Below are 19324 nucleotides of genomic sequence, written 5' to 3'. Positions count from 1 at the left end.
TTTTTACAATTTCAAACTAGACAAATAGATTCGGATTGTTTGAATTACTAATCTTTTTCTTTTTGAATTTGCATTCAAAGAAGCAAACAGAAAATTATAAAGTATCATTATTCGATAATAATGATGGTCAGAAAAAACTAACTAACTAACTAACTACTGATGATAATCATCATGATGATAATGATGATAAAATGAAGAAGATACAGCAGCCACAGCCAAAGCCAAAACTACAGCTTAAGTTGAAAAAGTTCAAGAAAATGCTGTTATTATCATCGTCAACATTTGTCTATTGGTTTGATGATGATGATGATAATAATTACTATAAATATGACTACCACCAAAACGAACTGAATTTTTGTTTTTTTTTTTTTTTTGTTTTGGATATAATCAGACCAAAAAAAAAAAAAAAACTATAACATTATAGAGTTTATAGACTTTGGATATTCATTTCTGCGATAATAATAATAATGATGAATAATTATTATTCTTGTAAAAGTTTTGAAAAAGGGAAAAACATATATAAACCAATAACAACAACAACAACACTCTTTTTGATACATTTATTATAATGAATGGTTAGTAGTTTAGGAAGGAGAGTTATGAAAGAAATAATATGAAGAATTTATTCATCATCAAGAAAGATGAAATGAAGAGAGAGAGAGAGAGAGAGAGAGAGAGAGAATCATGATAATAATATAGTACAGAATTTTTGTATTAGCATTATTTCAAATATGACCAAATCAACAAACAGCAAACAGCAAACCAGAAAAAAGAAAGAAAGAAAGAGTTTAGAAATATTGAATCGAAGAATGCAATGAATATGAATATGAATATTTGACATGTCATTATTATTATAGGGGTTTCACACTACAGCAATATTTCATGAAATATATACACGAAAATATTTCAGCCCATAAGGTTGAAATGGACTGAAATATTGCATTTGAAATATTTCATTCACATTGCTGCTAGTGTGAAACCCCTATTACAGAATACATAGTTTTTTGTGTGTGTGTGTTGGTGTTTGTGTAACGATTTACTATACAATACAAATGAATTATATGAATGATAATTTAAAAGATCCATTAATGATGATGATGATGATGATTATAATGATGATTATAATGATGATTATAATGATAATTTTATGGATTTATATATTTAGATGAAATGAATATATTTTATTTTATTTTAGTTTTTTTTTTGGGAGGGGGGGGGGTTAAAAATGAAAGGCTTTTATTGTTGTTGTTGTTATGTTATATGGATGCTTTTCCTTAAAATTACGACATTTCAATTTTCATTGTCATTGATAATGATTTTTTGTCGTCTGGACTGATTGATTGATTGATTGACCTTGTTGTTGTTGTTATCCATTTATGAACAAAATGTTTTTTTTTATTACATTGTGACAATGACCATTTAAAGACCTTGGCCAAAAATGAATGAAAATTAACAAAGTTACAAAGATACAATTTTGATTTTTCAATTGCAAGTCTAATTTCATTTCATCATCATAATCATTAATGTTTTGTTTGTATTTTGTCATTACAATCCTTTCATTTATTTCTCTCTTTCCCCCCGAAAAAACAAAAATTTGCTACAATGTTTCCAATTTTTTATTATCATTTTTATTACGCAAACCATTGGTCATAAAACAATGTCCATGTAGTTTTTGTTTGTTTATTTTTCAAGTTTTTTCTATTCAAAAAAAAATGAAGAAAATATGAAGAGGTGGAAAAAAGGATTTAATCATTCAAATCATTCATACTTGAAGCAACAAACAAAAACTTTCTTGTATGATGGGGCTGTATTGATAATGATAATTTTACAATAATAATAATAATATTTTTCTCGGTCGTTTGTTTGATGAATGAAATAAAAACTCGCCCATCACGAACATTATCAAACCGGACGAATAATTTTTTGGCCTTAATGTTGTTGTTGTAGAGTGCAAGAGAGAGAGAGTGAGAGAGAGAGAGAGAGAGAGAGAGAGAGAGAGAGAGAGAAAATATGAGGATAATGATGACCAAAAAGAATGAAAACAATCATTTTCATTTTTCATTTTCAGGGTTTATCAAATCATTTCATAATTTTTTTTCTCTCTGATGATGATGATGATCATTCACGATGTTGTCGATGCTGTTGCTATTGTTAGATTCGATAATAATAATGATGATCTGGAGAAAAAAGGTAGTATTTTTGATGATGATGTAATCATCAAAAAAAAGGATTTTTTTCAGTTCGACTATGAATATGATGATCCGTCATATAAATTTTATGGAATAAAAAAAACCTTGACAATGATGGTATACAATTCGAAAGGAAAAAAGGTTAATCAATATATTTTAACTGAATTCTTTTTTCTTTTTTTTTGTTGAAAATCAAAATTGTTTTTTTTCGCTATGGAAAACTTCGTGTTTTTTGTATCTATGGTATCTATTGTCCAGTAATTAATGATGCTGATTTCCTAATTTTTGTTGTTGTTGTTTTCATTGTTTTTTTTTCGTTTCGTTTTTTATTTTGTTGGTAACCAAATCAATAAGTTCGGTCAGTTTAATGATTGGTCACACAATTTTTTTTTTGTAACTTAATAAAAACGTGTTTAATGGATTAAAATTAATTGATTGAATCGATTGTTTTGTGTATCGATCTGGTTTTTTTCTTGTTTAAAAAACAAAAAACAAAACAAAAACAAAAATCGAGTTCATCTGTTTACGATACACCTGCACATTCTTGGATTTTTTTTCTTCTCAAATTCAGCAATTCGTAACCAAATGTTTTTTCTTCACCTTTTTTTTTCTTCGACAAAAAAAAACACCTACAGTTTTTTTTTCGTTTTCAATGAATTTCAAAGTTTCAATGTTCAAGAAACTCACAGAAAATAATAATAATTATCATTTTCATACAAAGATTATAGTGATTTTTTTAAAACTTCTAAAGATAAACATGATGACGATGATTCTTGAGAAACATTTCCTTTTTCTTTTACATTTCCATTTCTGAATAATGAATTTTAATGATTTTTTTTATGTATGATAATTATGATTTTCTTAACATTAATCATAATGTTGTTAATTAGTCATTTTAGAAAGATCAAAGTTCTGAAGAAAACTAAACTAAACACTAAACACCAAATTCACCGAAAAAAAAGGGTGTTAAAAAATCATCAATATTTTTTTTCTAAGTTTTTTCAGGTTATTATTCTTGAAAACCAATCATCATCATCATTCATCCATTCATCATATATAGAGAGAGTAACTCTGGTGAAGCTTCTGGTCTTTGACCTTTTACCTGTTCAGTCGTTCGTTCTTCGTTAACGTTGTCGTCGCAATCATTCCTTAGTTATCATTTTTTTTTGTGAAGCCCAAAAAAAAAGAAATCCAACACACTATATATTTATTATAATTATATATGAATTAATGAACAATCATTCGGAATCATTTCATTTCATTTATAATTCTAATTCAATGTATAAATTATGTTTCTAAGTTCTTAGTCATTTCAGTCTTTTCAGTTTGATGCATTCAACGATATTCATTCATTCATAGATTGATATATAGGTTTTTTGTATATTTGTTTCATTTTATTCTTGGTTGCTCTTGGTGTTATGAATTTTGTTTTTTTTTGTTTTTTTTTGTTACATTGTTTTGTATGATGATGATGATGATTATGATTATCGTTGATGTATAATGCCAAAAGACAGACAGTAAGAGAGAGAAAGAGAGAAATGGAAAAAAATCCGGTCATTCATTTTCCATTTTTTTCATCTTTTTTGTTCCATTATTAAGATTAGATGTTTGTTTGTTTGTTTTTATTCCATTTCCTTTTTACATATGAAAATGAAATTGGTTATAAAATGAATGAATGATGTGAAAATCAGATTAAAGATAAGCTGTTTTTGTTGTTGTTGTTGATTGTCTGTTGTTAGTCTGTTAAATGCATCAAACCCAAAACCAAAAAAAAACTCTATCCATTTTATTCTTTGACCATTGGTCATTGTTATGTTGTTGTTGTATTTTTTGGATGTATTTTTCCGGTTAGCCAAATTCAAGAATGAAGTTAGGACAAAAAAACAACAACAACAACATCCAAAACATCATAATATCTGATATGATTATGTTTTTGAATGAATCAAACAAACAAAACAAAACAAAACTTTTCCAAACAACAACAACAAAACTGACCAACTAACTATAATCATCCTATAGTTTTTTGTTTTGTTTTTTGTCCAAAAAAAAGGCTAGTCATGTTTTTTTCCGGTCTCAATTTTTTTGCTTTCTGTGTAGATATAGAATAGATAACACAAGTTAGTTACATAGTTTGTTAGTTTTTGGAACCAAAAAACCGACCCGGGTATTTTTTTGTTTCTATTTTTCGATAACAAAAAAACAAAACAAATGAGAAAAAAAGGGCTACAACAACAACAACAACAACATTGAATGAATGAAACAGATCCTATCACTAGATACGAAATGAGAATCCAAAAAAAAAAATGAATTATGATCTTGATATCTCGTTCGTTTAGTTTTTTTGGCTGTTTGGCATTTTTGTTGTTTTGTTTTGTTTATCCAGCCAGGTTTCTATTTAAGCCATTATTCATTAGGATGGAAAAAAACAAAGCAAAAACAACCCTAACCTATTGTTGTTGTTCACACAGAAAAATGAAACGTAAAATAGTTCGATTTTTTGCCAAAAAACCATAACATTTTTGGGTTTTAACGTCATCCACAAAATGTTATGGTTTTTTTCCTCAATATTTTATGGAAAACTGAAATCGTGAAATATTAGGATTTTTTTCCAGAATATTTCATGATTTTTGGCCAATCTTATACTCAGCCCAAACATTTCATGGATTTTTTGTTTTGCCCAAACATTTCATGGATTTTTTGTTTTGTCCCAATATTTCATGGATTTTTTGTTTTGCCTCAATATTTCATGAAAAATTTCTGGACTTAGAAAATTTTTTTCATTTTTTGGATTAATCAAAATTTCATAATAAAATATGTACAATTTGACACTCGGCCAAACATATCGCGTTTGCAATGAATTTGCGAAGTTGGATCTACAAAAAAAATGATTGATTTGAAACCACGTTTCAATGAGAATGGAATTCTATCCTATCCTATCTTCCGGTCAGAATAATCATACAGACAAAATGGATGTTTCCTAAGCAAATTTTTTTCAATAGGGCTAAAGAAGAAGGTATTGGATTGGATCTTCCTCCATTTGTCTACGATGAGTTCCAATCGAATTGACTAATATCTAATCTGGTTAAAAAAATGTGAAGGGGTCAAATGCTGCAATTTGATCATGAAGCCAAAACTAGTGGCTGTTGTTAACTGGCTTTGTAAACAACTGTTAACCTAAAATTGCTTTTGAATATCTGATTGGATTCATGATCGATTCATGAAAAGATTTGGTAAATCGATGTTTGTTCGATTGAGCCATAACAATTGAACTTGAAATTTGAAACAATTCGCTAACATTCGAAACATTGTTAATAATTCAATTTAACAAATAAAATAATTCGAATCCAGCATTTTTGTTTTTAAACGAAGTTTTTGTTTTTCGTTTGCCATTTGACTATTTTTCGAATCAGAAAATATTATTTTGTGTAACGGCTCAAAGCATGGAAAAAACAATAGAAAGCGTTGTGGCTGGATAAGGAAATCTCCAACGGTCGAACGAGAAATCGGAAGCGATATGGAACTCAAGCAAGCATCAGTGGTGAACTGAGGGCAACCAAGGAAGATTCATCCATTCATGATAAATTATTAGAAATCACATAGCCATGATTTGAGCGATAATCTGGAAAATAAAGCAAACAAATCGGAGAATTTCAATCTATCCTTGGCCAATAATCTTAATTTTTTATAATTTTATTCACTGATTAACTTGTTTACTTTTTGTTTATGAATTTAAAAAATGATCTTTATGCCACCTTAGTCGGCTAAATTTATCTTTCTTTTCTCTTTTATTTCGCATTTTTTTGTAAATAAAAATATTTTTAACCAGAATATTTCATGATTTTTTGCCCAAAAATATTCAGTCTTTTTCCAGAATATTTCATGGATTTTTCCAAGAAATATTAGGTCTTTTTCCAGAATATTTCATGATTTTTTGGCCACAAATATTTGAGTTTTTTGCCTCAATATTTCATGGATTTTGCCCAGAAATACAAAAAAGAAAAAAACCATAACATTTTGTGGATGACGTTAAAACCCAAAAATGTTATGAATTTTGCCGTATATTTTACGACTTTATTTTTCTGTGTGTTGTTGGTTGGTTGGTTAGATGTAGAGAATAGAACATGTGAAATCCATCTTCCATTTTTAAGCAATGTTTGTGTGTGTGTGAATAGAACAAGAATTATTACCGATGTTACCGCCATTTTTTTTCATTAGTTTATGGAATTTACAGAATACGGAATATATTATTTTGTCGTTGTTTCTTGATCCTAAAAGTTTTTCACAGTTTTTTTTGTAATTTTTCATAAATGAATAATGTTGTTGTTGGTGGTGGTGGGCACCACCATCAACATCATTACATAATTCTCATAATTCTTTAGCTAGATTTATTATTATGTTTTGGCTTTGTTGTTGTTGTTGTTTTTGTCATGTTACCGTTCATAACACACGAATCCTTCATTTATTTTCATCTTTGAAACTTACATCTTACATAGTGAATTATATGAAAAATGAGTTTTTTTGGTTTGTGTGTGTGTACTGTAAAGCAGAATATAAATTGTTGTAATTAATGATTTGCATCATGGAATTTTTTTCTTATTTGTTTCTTGACTGGTAGCGGTAGTATTACATATAGTCGATCATTCAAGCTTGATGATGATAATCAAATGAATTATCCTATAGTGTTTGTATTTTAACCCTGTTTTTTTCGCATAATAAAATGCATGAATCCTATATTAGGGATATTTGGATGTTTGGCATGTTTAAAAAATAAAAACAAACAGGATATTAATCAAAAACGTGTAAAAAAAAATTTATTCCGAAATTAAATGTGAATATTTTTCGTTTTTTTTTCGGGTATGGATGGTTGGATGAAAATAGTTCGGTGATTCAATGCTTGGTTGTTTGGTTGCTTGAGTTAAGTTTGTGCTACCAGGTTTCATTTCCCATTTTTCATCGATTTTTTTTCTCTCTCTCTCTCTCTCTCTCTCTCTCTTCTTTCCCAGTCGAGACAGTGAAAGAATGAAAAATAGAATTGGAAAAACAAGATAGATGCATCCAATGGAATGGAATCTTTCATTTTGAATTCTAAATTCTCTCTCTCTCTCTCTCTCTCTCTCTCTCTCTCTCTCTCTCTCTCTCTCTCTCTCTCTCTCTTTTTGTATGTGAAATGAATGCACAGAATCCTAACACAGTTTGTTGTTTTTTTGGCGAATGATAAATTATCGAACCAAAGAGAGAGAGAGAGAGAGAGAGCGAAAAACTTCTACCGAAAGCAAGAATACCGAGCAAGAAAAAAAAACCAGAATACTAATATATATTTTGGGTTGTTGTTGTTAGTGTTTTCGTTTTTTTTTGATTGGTTGAAATACCATATCTGCCACGTTATTTTAGCTATTTTCACAGGGGGGAGAAGAAAAGAAGGGAAAAGAATGACATGAGAATAATGAAACAGTTGAATTTTTGCGTTTGAAACAACATTTTTTTCAACAAAACAAAACTGAAACGAAGGGCGAAAATTGCTACAACCGAACCAAAAAAAAACCAAACATAAACAGTTATTTATCATTCGAGCCATTATATCATAGGGACAACAACAACAACAACAACAACAACAACAACAACAACAACAACAACAACAAAAATAAAATATATTTGCCTATAGTGTGTTTCATCGTTGGATACAACAAGAATCCAAGTTGTTGTTGTTGTTGTTGTTGTTCCAGAATGGAAGATTGGAAAAATGAAAATGGAAAAAAATGGGCGCCAACCGTTTTGAAATTTGAATTTTTCTCTTTTCAACCAGAAAAAAAAGATAGAAAGAGTGAGAGAAAAAATGAATGATGATACAAAACATTACAACGGCTGGTGCATATTTGGACAGAGAATGAAAATTTTGTTTGTATTTTTGTGAATTTGAAATATTTTGCAATGAATCATTTCTAGTTTTGAAAAGCAAAAAAAAAAAAAATGTTTGATTCAAACATTACTTGATTTCAATAGTTTTAGTTTTTTTTTTTCGCAAAATCTACAATTCAATTGAGGTGTGAATATTCTTTACTTTCGTATTTCGCTTTTGAATTCTACACATATTATTTAAACACTATAAATATTCAGAAGCATTATTCACATTGTTTCCAGAATAATAAAATCAAAATCAGAAAAAAAGTTTGATGCTCATTTCATTTCATTTCATAATCCTCTTTTCCAAAAAGAGAAATGTATTTTCCAATCGTCGATAGTAGAGGATTAATTTCTTTTGATATTTGCACACACTTGGGTAGGTCTTTTTTTGTTCATCCAAAAATCATTCGTCAGGATCTTCTAAATTTTAGAATTTAAAATATCCTGGCCTATTTTATCATATCCCTTTTGTAGAAATCTTTTTTGAAAAAAAACTTTTTTTTTTGTTACAAGTTTTGATCCTGATCTTTTTTTTTTGGAAATCCTAATTCAAGTTTTTAGATTCTCTTTTCAATCTCTCACTGATGTTGATGGCTAGTTGTAATTTTTTTTTTGGCCAACTTTTTTTCCTTCAAAACTTTATAGCAGCAAATACCATGCTGGAATCATCAATCATTTTTTTTTTCGCTTGTTCGTAAGTCTTATGAAGAATGGTAATATGTGCTGTGTTTCGATCGTGTGTGTGTGTTTGGTGAATGATATTGATAAAACGACAACCAAACAGTCAATTTTTTTTTTTGGGTTGGAAATTTCATTCATTCATTTATTCATTCATTGATTGGTCCAAATATGGATCTTATAGAAAATTTGTTGTTGTTGTTGTTTGGTTTGTTGTTGTTGTTGTTGTTAAAATGAATGAAAAATGGCCTATATCTTTTCATTTTATTATTAGATTTATTTATATAGTAGAAGAGATATGAATTATTATCATCATCATATATGAATTTTCATCTATCTTTGGTGTTTGGTGTATGCCATGGTATATCATGTCAAATAACAAAGATAAATATGTAGAAAACCAGGCCTAAATAAATTGAAAATGCAAAAGAGAAAATATTTTGAAAAAGATGAATGGTTTTTGAACGTTTGCTTTTTGCTTTTTTTTTTTGTTTTGTTTTATTTGTTATAGAAAATTATCTGTTTTCATTTGGTTGGTTAGTTTGCAGCCAGATACTAACCAAAAGTTATATCAAAGATCAAACATCATCTATGAATTTTAATTGTTTGAATTTACTTTTTTTTTTTGCTTGTTTGGCTGTTTGGCAAATATCTTGCTGCTTATTTCCTATTCGGTTCTATCTAGTTTTACCCTGCTGTTTTTCGTTCGTTCATTCACTGTATTTTTTTAAAGCAATTTTTCATCAAATTGTTATTAATCTTCATGTCCAAAAATAACGAAACAAAAAAGAAGTTGGAAAAAAAAAAATTCATGATATGAATAATATTATTAGTATCCATATGATAATAGTAGTGGGGAAAAAAAATTTGACTTACAAACATGATAGATTTGGTTTGGCCATTTTTGGTTCACGTTTGCTTCATCGTTTTCTACTTCTTCTTGTTGTTGTTATCTTATTGTTAGAAAGATTTTATCATCATCATCATTTTTTTTCACTTGTTTAAAAAAAGTTTTCCAAATATGAAATATTATTATTATTATTAATGTTCTGTTCTGCTTTACAATGGTTATAGATCTTTGTAAAAGTAGATGTTTGAAATTTTGCTATTAATAAAATACCAAATATTAATAAAATAGATCAGTATAGTTAAAGTAAAAATCTAAGATTTTTTTTTTCGTTAAATTTTCAATTTCATTTTTGCTGATTTGCATATTGTTTTTTTTTTACCGAATCGTGTAGAAAAAAAAAGTGTTTATCCACTGGAATATATCCAATTACATTGATAAATTAGCAATCATATCATATCATAATCTTGTCATTTGACAACATGACATGATGATTACGAAAAAGATTTTTTCTGTGTTTTGTAATGCAAAAAAAAAAAGTAAACGAAAGAAAGAAAAAATGAAGTGAAAAAAACACATTGAATTAGTGGGCATTGAAAGAAAAAGAAAAAACCCGAGAAAGAGATAAATGTTTTTTCTCATTTCATTTCATTTAGATTCGGCTTTAGATAGCTAAAATATTCACACAAACATACTGAACTTTATTTCATTTAACAACAAGAATTAAATTTTTTGGGCAACAGGCAGATAATGATGATGATGATGATAATCTTATCTTAATTAGCTAAAATGAATGTTTCTGTGTTCATTTCATTCCTTCTTTGTATTGCTTAATGATGATGATGATCATGATCATCATCATTTTCACTTGAAGAATGAATGAATCGAAAATGATTTTTTTTTCTGTTTGTTGTTGATTTGTCGTTGTCATCATTATTATTATGTGTTTTTTGTAGATCATTAAACATTTAATTGTTTCTTGTAATTTGTTTTTGTTTTCTGTTTGTTTTATAAAAATAATTTTTTTCTTATTACAAAAAAAAAGAAGAAAAAATTATTCTTCCTGAAGGATTACAGTTAATTTGTCAACGTTAATAATAATGATAATTTCTGAGCAAGCATCAGCAATCATCAGAATATAATTGATTCTTTTACACTAGAAAACAAAATCTAAAAATAAAAAATTTGATTTTTTGGTCGTTTGATCTGTTTTGTCATTTGTCACTTTTCCAATAGCATATTGTTGATAAAGTAAATCGTTTTCAATGATGATTATAATGATGATTACGGTATTATAAAATTGTAATTTTATTAGCCTCTTGTTTTTTTAACACTTGAAAAACCAATTTGTTTCTGGAAAACAATCAAATATTTGGTTTTTTTGATTTCAAATTTTCTTTTATTCCGTGTTTGCATTTTCGCTTTTTGTTTCATTTCATTCATTCATTCATACAATTCATATATGTAATTCGCGGTTTTTCAAATCCAGAAAAAAATTGATAGTAAAAATAGTAGCAGTAGTAGTAATAGTCGCCGGCCATAATCATAATAATAATAATAATCATCATCATCAAATATCGACAATGATGATAATGATAATGATAATGACCATATAATAACAATAAAAATAAAATATGTTTGTGTGTGTGTGTGTATATGGTGTCTATATAGTCGGTCTGTAAAACATTATCCTATTTACACACATATATTACCCGAACATAACCATCATGATGATGATGATGATGATGATTATGTAATATTTGCGGATATAAACATTTTTTATGTTGTTTTAAAATTGAATTCAAATAAAAAAAAGCTTGCTGCGCTCGTTTATAAAATTGATGATCATTATTCTGTGGTTGAATTTGGCGCCCTTTAAAAATGAAGTGAAATGAAAGTGTCAAAAAAAATGGACGATTTACTTACTTACTTACTTACTTAGTTAGTTACTTTCGGTCAATTTGATCAGTCATCAGTGATGATGATGATTATTACTGTTGTTGTTGTTGTTGTCATAATGATGATAATAACCATAACCATAATCTAACCATATTGACCTTATGGATTTTTTTTTCCATCCTCTCTCCTCTCCACTCTATTTATATGCATTTTTCACTGATAATGATGATTATGGCCATTTTTCTTTTTTTGATTATTTCTAAAATGAAAAAATGAAAAAGCCAAAGTTAAAAAAAAGATGATAATGATAATGATGATGATATGTAATAATAATAATAATAAACATTTACTTGTTTACCCAGTTACCCAGTTATTCTGTGGGATATTTTTCTTTTCATTTTCTATTTGGATCAACAGATTTCCAAAAAAAATTTCAAGATTACAATTTCAATCAATTTGATTTGATTTATCAGGTTTTTTATTTGACATTTTGGGGAATTTTCTTTGAATTTCACTGAATTTCTGATAATCGTGTAAAGAGGAAATTAATCAGTTTTTTGTTGTCTCGTAAAAGTTTTTTTTACATTGTTTTTTTCTGAAAATCCCACATGGAATGAGGAAAAAATACAATGTTTTTAAAACATCCAAAAAAAAATCTAATTGCTTGATACTAATTAAATGCACGAAATGTAAAATTCAATCCGAATTGAATCCGCTTCAAGCAAAAACAAACAAACAAACAAAAGTTATTTAATCTTAAATCTCAGAAAGATTTTTTTCCATTGAAAACAATGCAACAAATTCAATCATTGGTTAAATTATCATTATTTTTTTTTTTTTTTTTTTGATCAAGATTTTAGGCAAATGATTAGTAGTGATTTAAGAATGAAATTCGCTAGCAGTGGTTACAATTATCGTCATTATCATCCATTAATTGCTTGCTTGCTTCCTTGCTTTCTTTCGAAATCTATAAACAATGTTGATGATGAGAAGCGAAAAATTGCCCATCAAATGAATTGAAGAAGAAAATGCTTTTCATCTTTAATTCAAAATAACGACGACAATGGTGACATGAGAATGTTACGACAATGACGACGACCTTTTATTTCTTCTTAATTCATGGTTGAATTCTTTGACAGTAAAACAACATCAACAGCAACATTGATTTTTTAAAAGGTAACATTGCTTAACCAAAACAAAGAAAAGAAAAAGATAATTATCCCTGATGATAATTCAGCCTTTCGTTTCATTATCCAGGCATTTTCTTCAAAGATAATAGCCATTTACCAACATCATTATCATCGTCATCAACGATGACGTTGATCCGTGTGTGAACATTTTTTTTGCTAATTTTGCTTTCTTCTTTTGTCTTTTTGATGTGACACAACAGGTACAGCCTGCTTTTTGTTTTGTTTTTTGTGAATGTTATTCAATTCATATAGGATTTTTTTACTTCATTAATGTGTACGGCGTCAGGTTCGACAATTCTATTGTTTTTTTTTTTGTTGTTGTTGTTGCTACAATTCGCTGATGATGATGTGTGTATCGATTTTTGTCTAGTATGGGTTGTTTGGACGATGATGAAAAAAAAAACTTTTATTTTATTTTATATCTCTTATTTACATAAGGTCTGGGTCAATGTAATCTGGAAATTTAGCATTTATTACAAAAGATAAATAAACAAATAAAAAATCAATATTCACCTGGTTCTTCTTCCAAACCAGGGAGTCCTTCATCTACATCCCAGAGAGTACCTCTTACTCCCCGATCCTTACATACAATCTCGAATGTAGATTTCAAAGAACTATATTGAATAAATGCCATAATTTTTTTGTTAATGCCCAACATTTGCATATATTTATTATTGTATTTAGTCACTAAGCCATCCCATGATAGCACTACCGGAATGTTACTTGTCGTGAATGTAGGATACATGACTTTAAGAGAATTTGCCAATAGATCATACTTATGATGTTTCGTGATTTCGGTCGTGGAAATTATATTTTTGTTTGTAATTCCTATTTCAATGATATCAATATTGCGATTGTTGTTATCTTGAACATAAATGTCTGGTTTGTTTTCCGTAATTGTTTGATTGTGGGTATAGATTGGTGTATCAGATTTAATTATTATGGACCCATCTTTGTTGCACATCGATTTTTCGGTTTTGTGGAGACCAATTTTATTATTTTTAGTGAAACCAAATTTCTTCATAATATGCAAATGGCAACACTTTAAAACTCTATCATGGCGACTGGTGTATTCAAACTTAACATATTTACCACAATGTGTGGCTATATGGTCGACTGTTTTCTTGACTTTGTTACATGTTTCACATCTGCGTTGATCATAAAACAAGTTACGATCCTGAAGAGCGCATAATGCACCTTCTTCACGTGCCGAAATATTTCCATGTGATAGCCAAATAGAAGATTGTCTAATATCAATATGGTGGTCGTCATCAGAGAAAAGAATACCGTGAAGTTTTTTTTCTTTAATTTTTTCTAATCTCATCATGTACTGTTCCATCTGGATATCTTTGAAATCAAAATTTAGATCGTTGAATTTATATTTTGCTTGAATATATTCGCGAATGTAACCCAATGGTGCGATATTAGTTCTTTCATTTTCAACAACTACTCTGGTCTCCGGTCTACTCTCGAGATGGTTTAGGAGCTTGAACATCATTAATTCGGCATGCTCTTCGACATTGATTAGTCCCCGTCCCAATTCGTTGCGTTTTAGATATAATCGATCATTATTTGCTGATTTCCATATTATCTTGTATTTATTCAAAATTTGACGTATTTCCTTATCGATGTCTTTAAATTCTTCAGGGGAAAAATCAACGACACCTACATAATAATTGATAGAAGAAATAGCGTATTCATTGATTGCTCTAAACATATTGACACCATTTAGACGAGTTTGGCATAATTCTTCTATTCTTTTCTTAATTTTGTCTTTAAGATTAAATTTATTTTGTTCGACTATTTGGCTTTCAGAATTTTCAACAATTCCAAGATATTTATAAGTATTGGTTTCATTTAGGAAACCGCCAACAACCCGATCCGATGTTACATTTGTATTAGATTTGTCTTGATTTATTTTTAGGCCCATAGTTAATAAAGATTGATTAGTTAATTCGCACATTGATTCCAATGTATTTGTGTCGAATGCGATTAATTTGATGTCGTCAATGAAACATAGATGATTGCGTTCCAATAAGGAATCTTCATCACATGGTACTTTTTCAAATGTATTATTTAGAAGACGACTTAGTGGCTCAAGAGCAAATACAAATAATTTCGGTGATAATGAATCACCTTGCATGATACCATTACCGATTTTTACTGTACCAATATCATTGTTCAAGCATCTTAGGCTAACTTGTTGCATTTCCAGCATTCTTTTTATAAATGAGGCCATGAAGTCAGGTAATTCCAACTTTTCAATACATTTCATAAGGTACTTATGGTCGATTGAATCAAATGCTTTGGTTACGTCGATCCAACATGTTGAAAGATTATGGTGTGAAGTATATATGGTTTTGTTGATTAACGATTGTTCTTTTGCACCTTGGCATCTATTACGTGTTCCCATTTGATTAGATGATATGATATCATTTATCTCGCATATTTCATTAAACAACGTTGTGAAGGTTTTACTTGTTAATTTATATATGTTAGATAAACAAGTGATTGGTCGTAGATCCTTCGGTTCACTAGATATTTCTTTTTTTGGTATCAAATAAGTGATTCCTTCGTATAGTGATTCATCAATGTTTTCATTAGGATTTTTGATTGCTTCACATATCGCATTTATTAAAACATTATGCAGTGATGTTAGTTTCTTTATCCAAAAATTATAGATGAAGTCTTTACCTGGAGCTTTCCAGTTTGACAGAAATCTTATGTTGTTCTTGACTATATTAGCTATTTTTTCATTACTTGTGTCGATTTGTAAATTTATCGGTTGAATCGTATTTATCAGGTTTTCATAATTGCCCGTAGTCGAATCATGTCCGCACCATATTTCTTCCCAGTACTTTTTTGTTGAATCAAGATCGATATTTTCACTTATGGTATTTTTCACATTACTTTCTAGGCTACGATAAAATTGCTTACGATTGAATTCAAATTGGTGGTTTTGTTTATTAAATTCAGTTCTGGATTTGTATCTTTTGATTTCTGTTTGTTTGATGGTTATTTGATCATTTAGGCGCACTTTCAAATTGTTGTGAATTATGACTCTTAGTCACACACATGTATTTTCCTATATATAAGAAAAATGAATAAAATAATATTGGTCTTTTTCTCAAATCAAAACAGATTATGAGACTGAGGCTCATTTTTATTGTGCGTTCTTTTACTGTGTTTTTTTTACTGTGTTTTATTTGTTTTTGCTTGTGTTGTGATCAATAATGGAAGTTTCGGCTACTAATTTGGAAAAAGCACGATCTAACATTGAAAAATTCGATGGCAAGAATTATCGAATATGGAAGTTTAAAATTGATTTACTGTTGGGTTCGCATTTCGACAGAGATATCATCACAACGTCTGTAATACCTGCAACATGGGACGAGAAAAAAATCATGAACGCCAAGAAGGCATTGAATGTAATAGTGCAAACGTGTGGTGATGAACCAATCGAATATATTATGAAATGCACAACTCCGTGTGATGCTCTAAATATTCTTAAAGAAAGATACGAAAATGTTGGTTTTTTATCCGTTTTGATGATTGGAAAGAAGTTGATGAATTTGAAAGGTAAAGTAGGTGAGATGGATAATTATGTCAAAGAAATGCGAAAATTATTCGAAGAATTGTCGTGGATTGGTATTGATGTGGATGAACATTATCGTGTACTTTTGTTATTGTTAAATTTGCCTGATGATATGCAACGTGTTTGGAATCAATTTGATACATCAGATAAGTCGAAATTGAGATGGAACGAGGTATCGGTTCGAATATGTGACGAAGAAAAAAGAGTTTATGGAGAAAAACCGGTTCATGAAAATTCATTGGCCGTTCGTTCATCTAGACAAGTTATGTGTTTTTATTGTAAAAATCCTGGGCACATCGAACGTTTTTGTTTCAAGAAGAAATATGATTTAGAACAATTGGAAGCGATGAAAGCTGCTAAATCAACAAAAACTGAAAAAATATGTATTTGTAATTGTGATGATGAAAATAAATTGAATTCACAGTATTTTTCTTTTTCGTTGATTGATAAGAGAGAAGATCATGTTTTTATATTAGATTCTGGTGCTAGTAACCATTATGTATCATCAAAGATTCTATTTGGTAACCTAAAGGCTTGTCATGGTTTGGTTGAGTGTGCTAATGGTAGCACTGAATCTATCGTTGGTGAAGGAGAAGTCAATTTATATTGCGAATTTAATCAGAATATGGCCAAAGTAGTCTTAAAAGGTGCCAAGTTTGTGCCAAAATTGAAATTCAATCTTGTATCAATGAAAAGATTATGTGAAAGTGGATATATTTTGGTTGTCAAAGAAAATATTGTCAATATTTATAAGGACAATGTTATTGTTGCACGAGCTATATGGAAGGACAACCTGTATCGATTCCAAAATGCAAAAAACATGTGTTGTACAACGTTCGAACAAAATAACACATGGCATCGTAAATTTGGACATCCAGGAGCAGTCAGATCATCACAAATTTCAAAGAATTATGATATCAAGTTGTTGCCTGAGAAAAATTGTGAAGACTGTTTGATGAATAAACAAAAACAATTACCGTATCCACTTTCAGTTGGTAAAATTTGTGATCCTCTCGAATTGATTCACATGGATGTATGTATTTGTCCCTTGGGTTCGAATGGGGAAACATGTTATGTGGTATTTGTTGATGATTTTTCTAATTATGTTTCATCGTTTGCTTTGAAGAAAAAGTCTGATGTTTTTGAAGTGTTTAAGAAATATAAAGCGTATGTTGAACGACAAACGGGATACCAAATTAAAGCCATTCGTTCCGATAATGGTGGAGAATTTGTGTCCGCTTTATTTGATAATTATTTGATGGAAGAAGGTATAAGACATGAAAAATCTGTCCCTTATTGTCATCAACAAAATGGAAAAGCTGAACGTATGATTCAAAGTCTATCTTCAATGATCAGGACTTTATTGTCTCAATCAAGTGCACCGAAAGGTTTGTGGACAGAAGCATTGTTGAATGTTTCCTTTACGTATAATGTCATACCTAATTCGAATCAAAACAAATCACCGTTTGAATTATTGTTCGGAAATAAACGAGATCCTGGTGATTTACATGTTTTTGGGTCTATTGCTTATCATCATATACCGAGTGAACTAAGGTCAAAGTTCGATTTGACCAGTAAAAAATTTGTTTTTATGGGATATTCAGATTATCACAAAGCATATCGTTTGTATGATCCATTGGAGTCAAAAGTGATTTTTTCCAGAAATGTTCGTGTTCTTGATAATGTTTTTTACTGGAAAGAGAACAAAAACGAGAAATCGGATGAATCAGACAACCGTAATATTGACTGTTCGTTTGATACCGACTCTTCTGATGTTTTTATTGATGCCAACATTTCTTCTGATGATGGTAATAATCAGGTGGTCGGCGATAATGTTGATGAACAAGTTCGTCGATCAGAAAGAGAGAATCGTGGTGTACCACCTGATTATTATCAAGCTGGTTTGGTTCTCAAAAATGTAGTTCAAGTTCCGAAGACATATGATGAAGCTTTGAAGTCAGAACAATCATCTAAATGGAATGAAGCAATGGATGAAGAATTTGAATCGATATTAAAGAATGATGTCTATGAAGAAGTGTTGGAATCGGAAGTATGTGCTAAGAATATTGTCGGTAGCAGATACAATTTCAGCTTAAAAACGAATAAGGATGGGGAAATTGAACGTTATAAAGCTCGATTGATCTGTCAAGGTTTTAATCAAGTTAAAGATGTTGATTATCATGATGTCTATTCACCTGTTACGAATTTCACAACTATCCGATTAGTTTTGACATACGCGGCAGTTAACAATCTTAATGTGACACATTTGGATGTTAAAACCGCTTTTCTCAATGGTGAACTAAAAGAAAATATTTACGTTGAACCACCTAAACGACATAAAAAAGCGGGCATCATCTGGAAATTGAAGAAAAGTCTATATGGTCTCAAACAATCCTCAAGATGTTGGTCCGAAAAATTGAATGGTATCCTATCAGATTGTGGTTTTAATCGCAGCTTGAATGATAGATGCTTGTATATACATCCATCGAAATGTATCATATTGGTCGTTTATGTTGATGATATATTGTTATGTACAAAAGAAGATGGTGACATTCAATATGTAATGGAGTGTCTATCCCGTGATATAGAAGTCAAAAATCTAGGACCAGTTAGCCTTTTCTGTGGTTTAGAAATCAAAAAGGTGAAAAATTTCTACCGAATTTGCCAAAAGAAATATATTGTTGATTTAATCAAAGCATACGATTTGGAAGATGCACGAATATCGCAAACACCATTAGGTGATTTCAATATTGATATCAAAAGTGAACCATTTGATGTTGAATCGACACAAAAAATTATTGGAAGCCTACAATATTTGAGTAATAGAACAAGACCAGATATTGCTGCGAGTGTGAACGTCTTGTCTTCTAAAATGCATCAACCGACTAGGCACGTATGGGAATGTGCTAAAAACATTTTGCGATACCTGAAAGGAACACTGGACGTGGATTTAAGTTTGGGGCACCATAATAGTAATCATCTAATGATCTATACTGATGCAGATTTTGGTCAATCATTGTGCAGA

The 19324-nt window shown here is 29.5% G+C and overlaps 1 protein-coding gene across 1 annotated transcript; it reads right to left on the bottom strand.

Annotated features, from left to right (window-relative positions):
* Nucleotides 1-13097: 13097 nt before the first annotated feature.
* LOC113797662 (uncharacterized) lies at nucleotides 13098-15745 on the bottom strand. Its single transcript, XM_075821498.1, has 2 exons — nucleotides 13218-15745; nucleotides 13098-13159 (listed from the first exon to the last, which is right to left on the bottom strand). The coding sequence occupies exons 1-2, from the start codon at nucleotides 15115-15117 to the stop codon at nucleotides 13134-13136; spliced, it is 1926 nt and encodes a 641-aa protein (XP_075677613.1). The 5' UTR covers nucleotides 15118-15745; the 3' UTR covers nucleotides 13098-13133.
* Between the last annotated feature and the right edge of the window lie 3579 nt (nucleotides 15746-19324).

This window comes from Dermatophagoides pteronyssinus, unplaced genomic scaffold, assembly GCF_027571235.1.
Source record: "Dermatophagoides pteronyssinus isolate colony J.1.1.1.1 unplaced genomic scaffold, Derpt_VIB-CSIC_2022.12 sq0011, whole genome shotgun sequence".
NCBI lineage: Eukaryota > Metazoa > Arthropoda > Arachnida > Sarcoptiformes > Pyroglyphidae > Dermatophagoides > Dermatophagoides pteronyssinus.
This window is presented reverse-complemented; position numbering and strand designations above follow the sequence as displayed.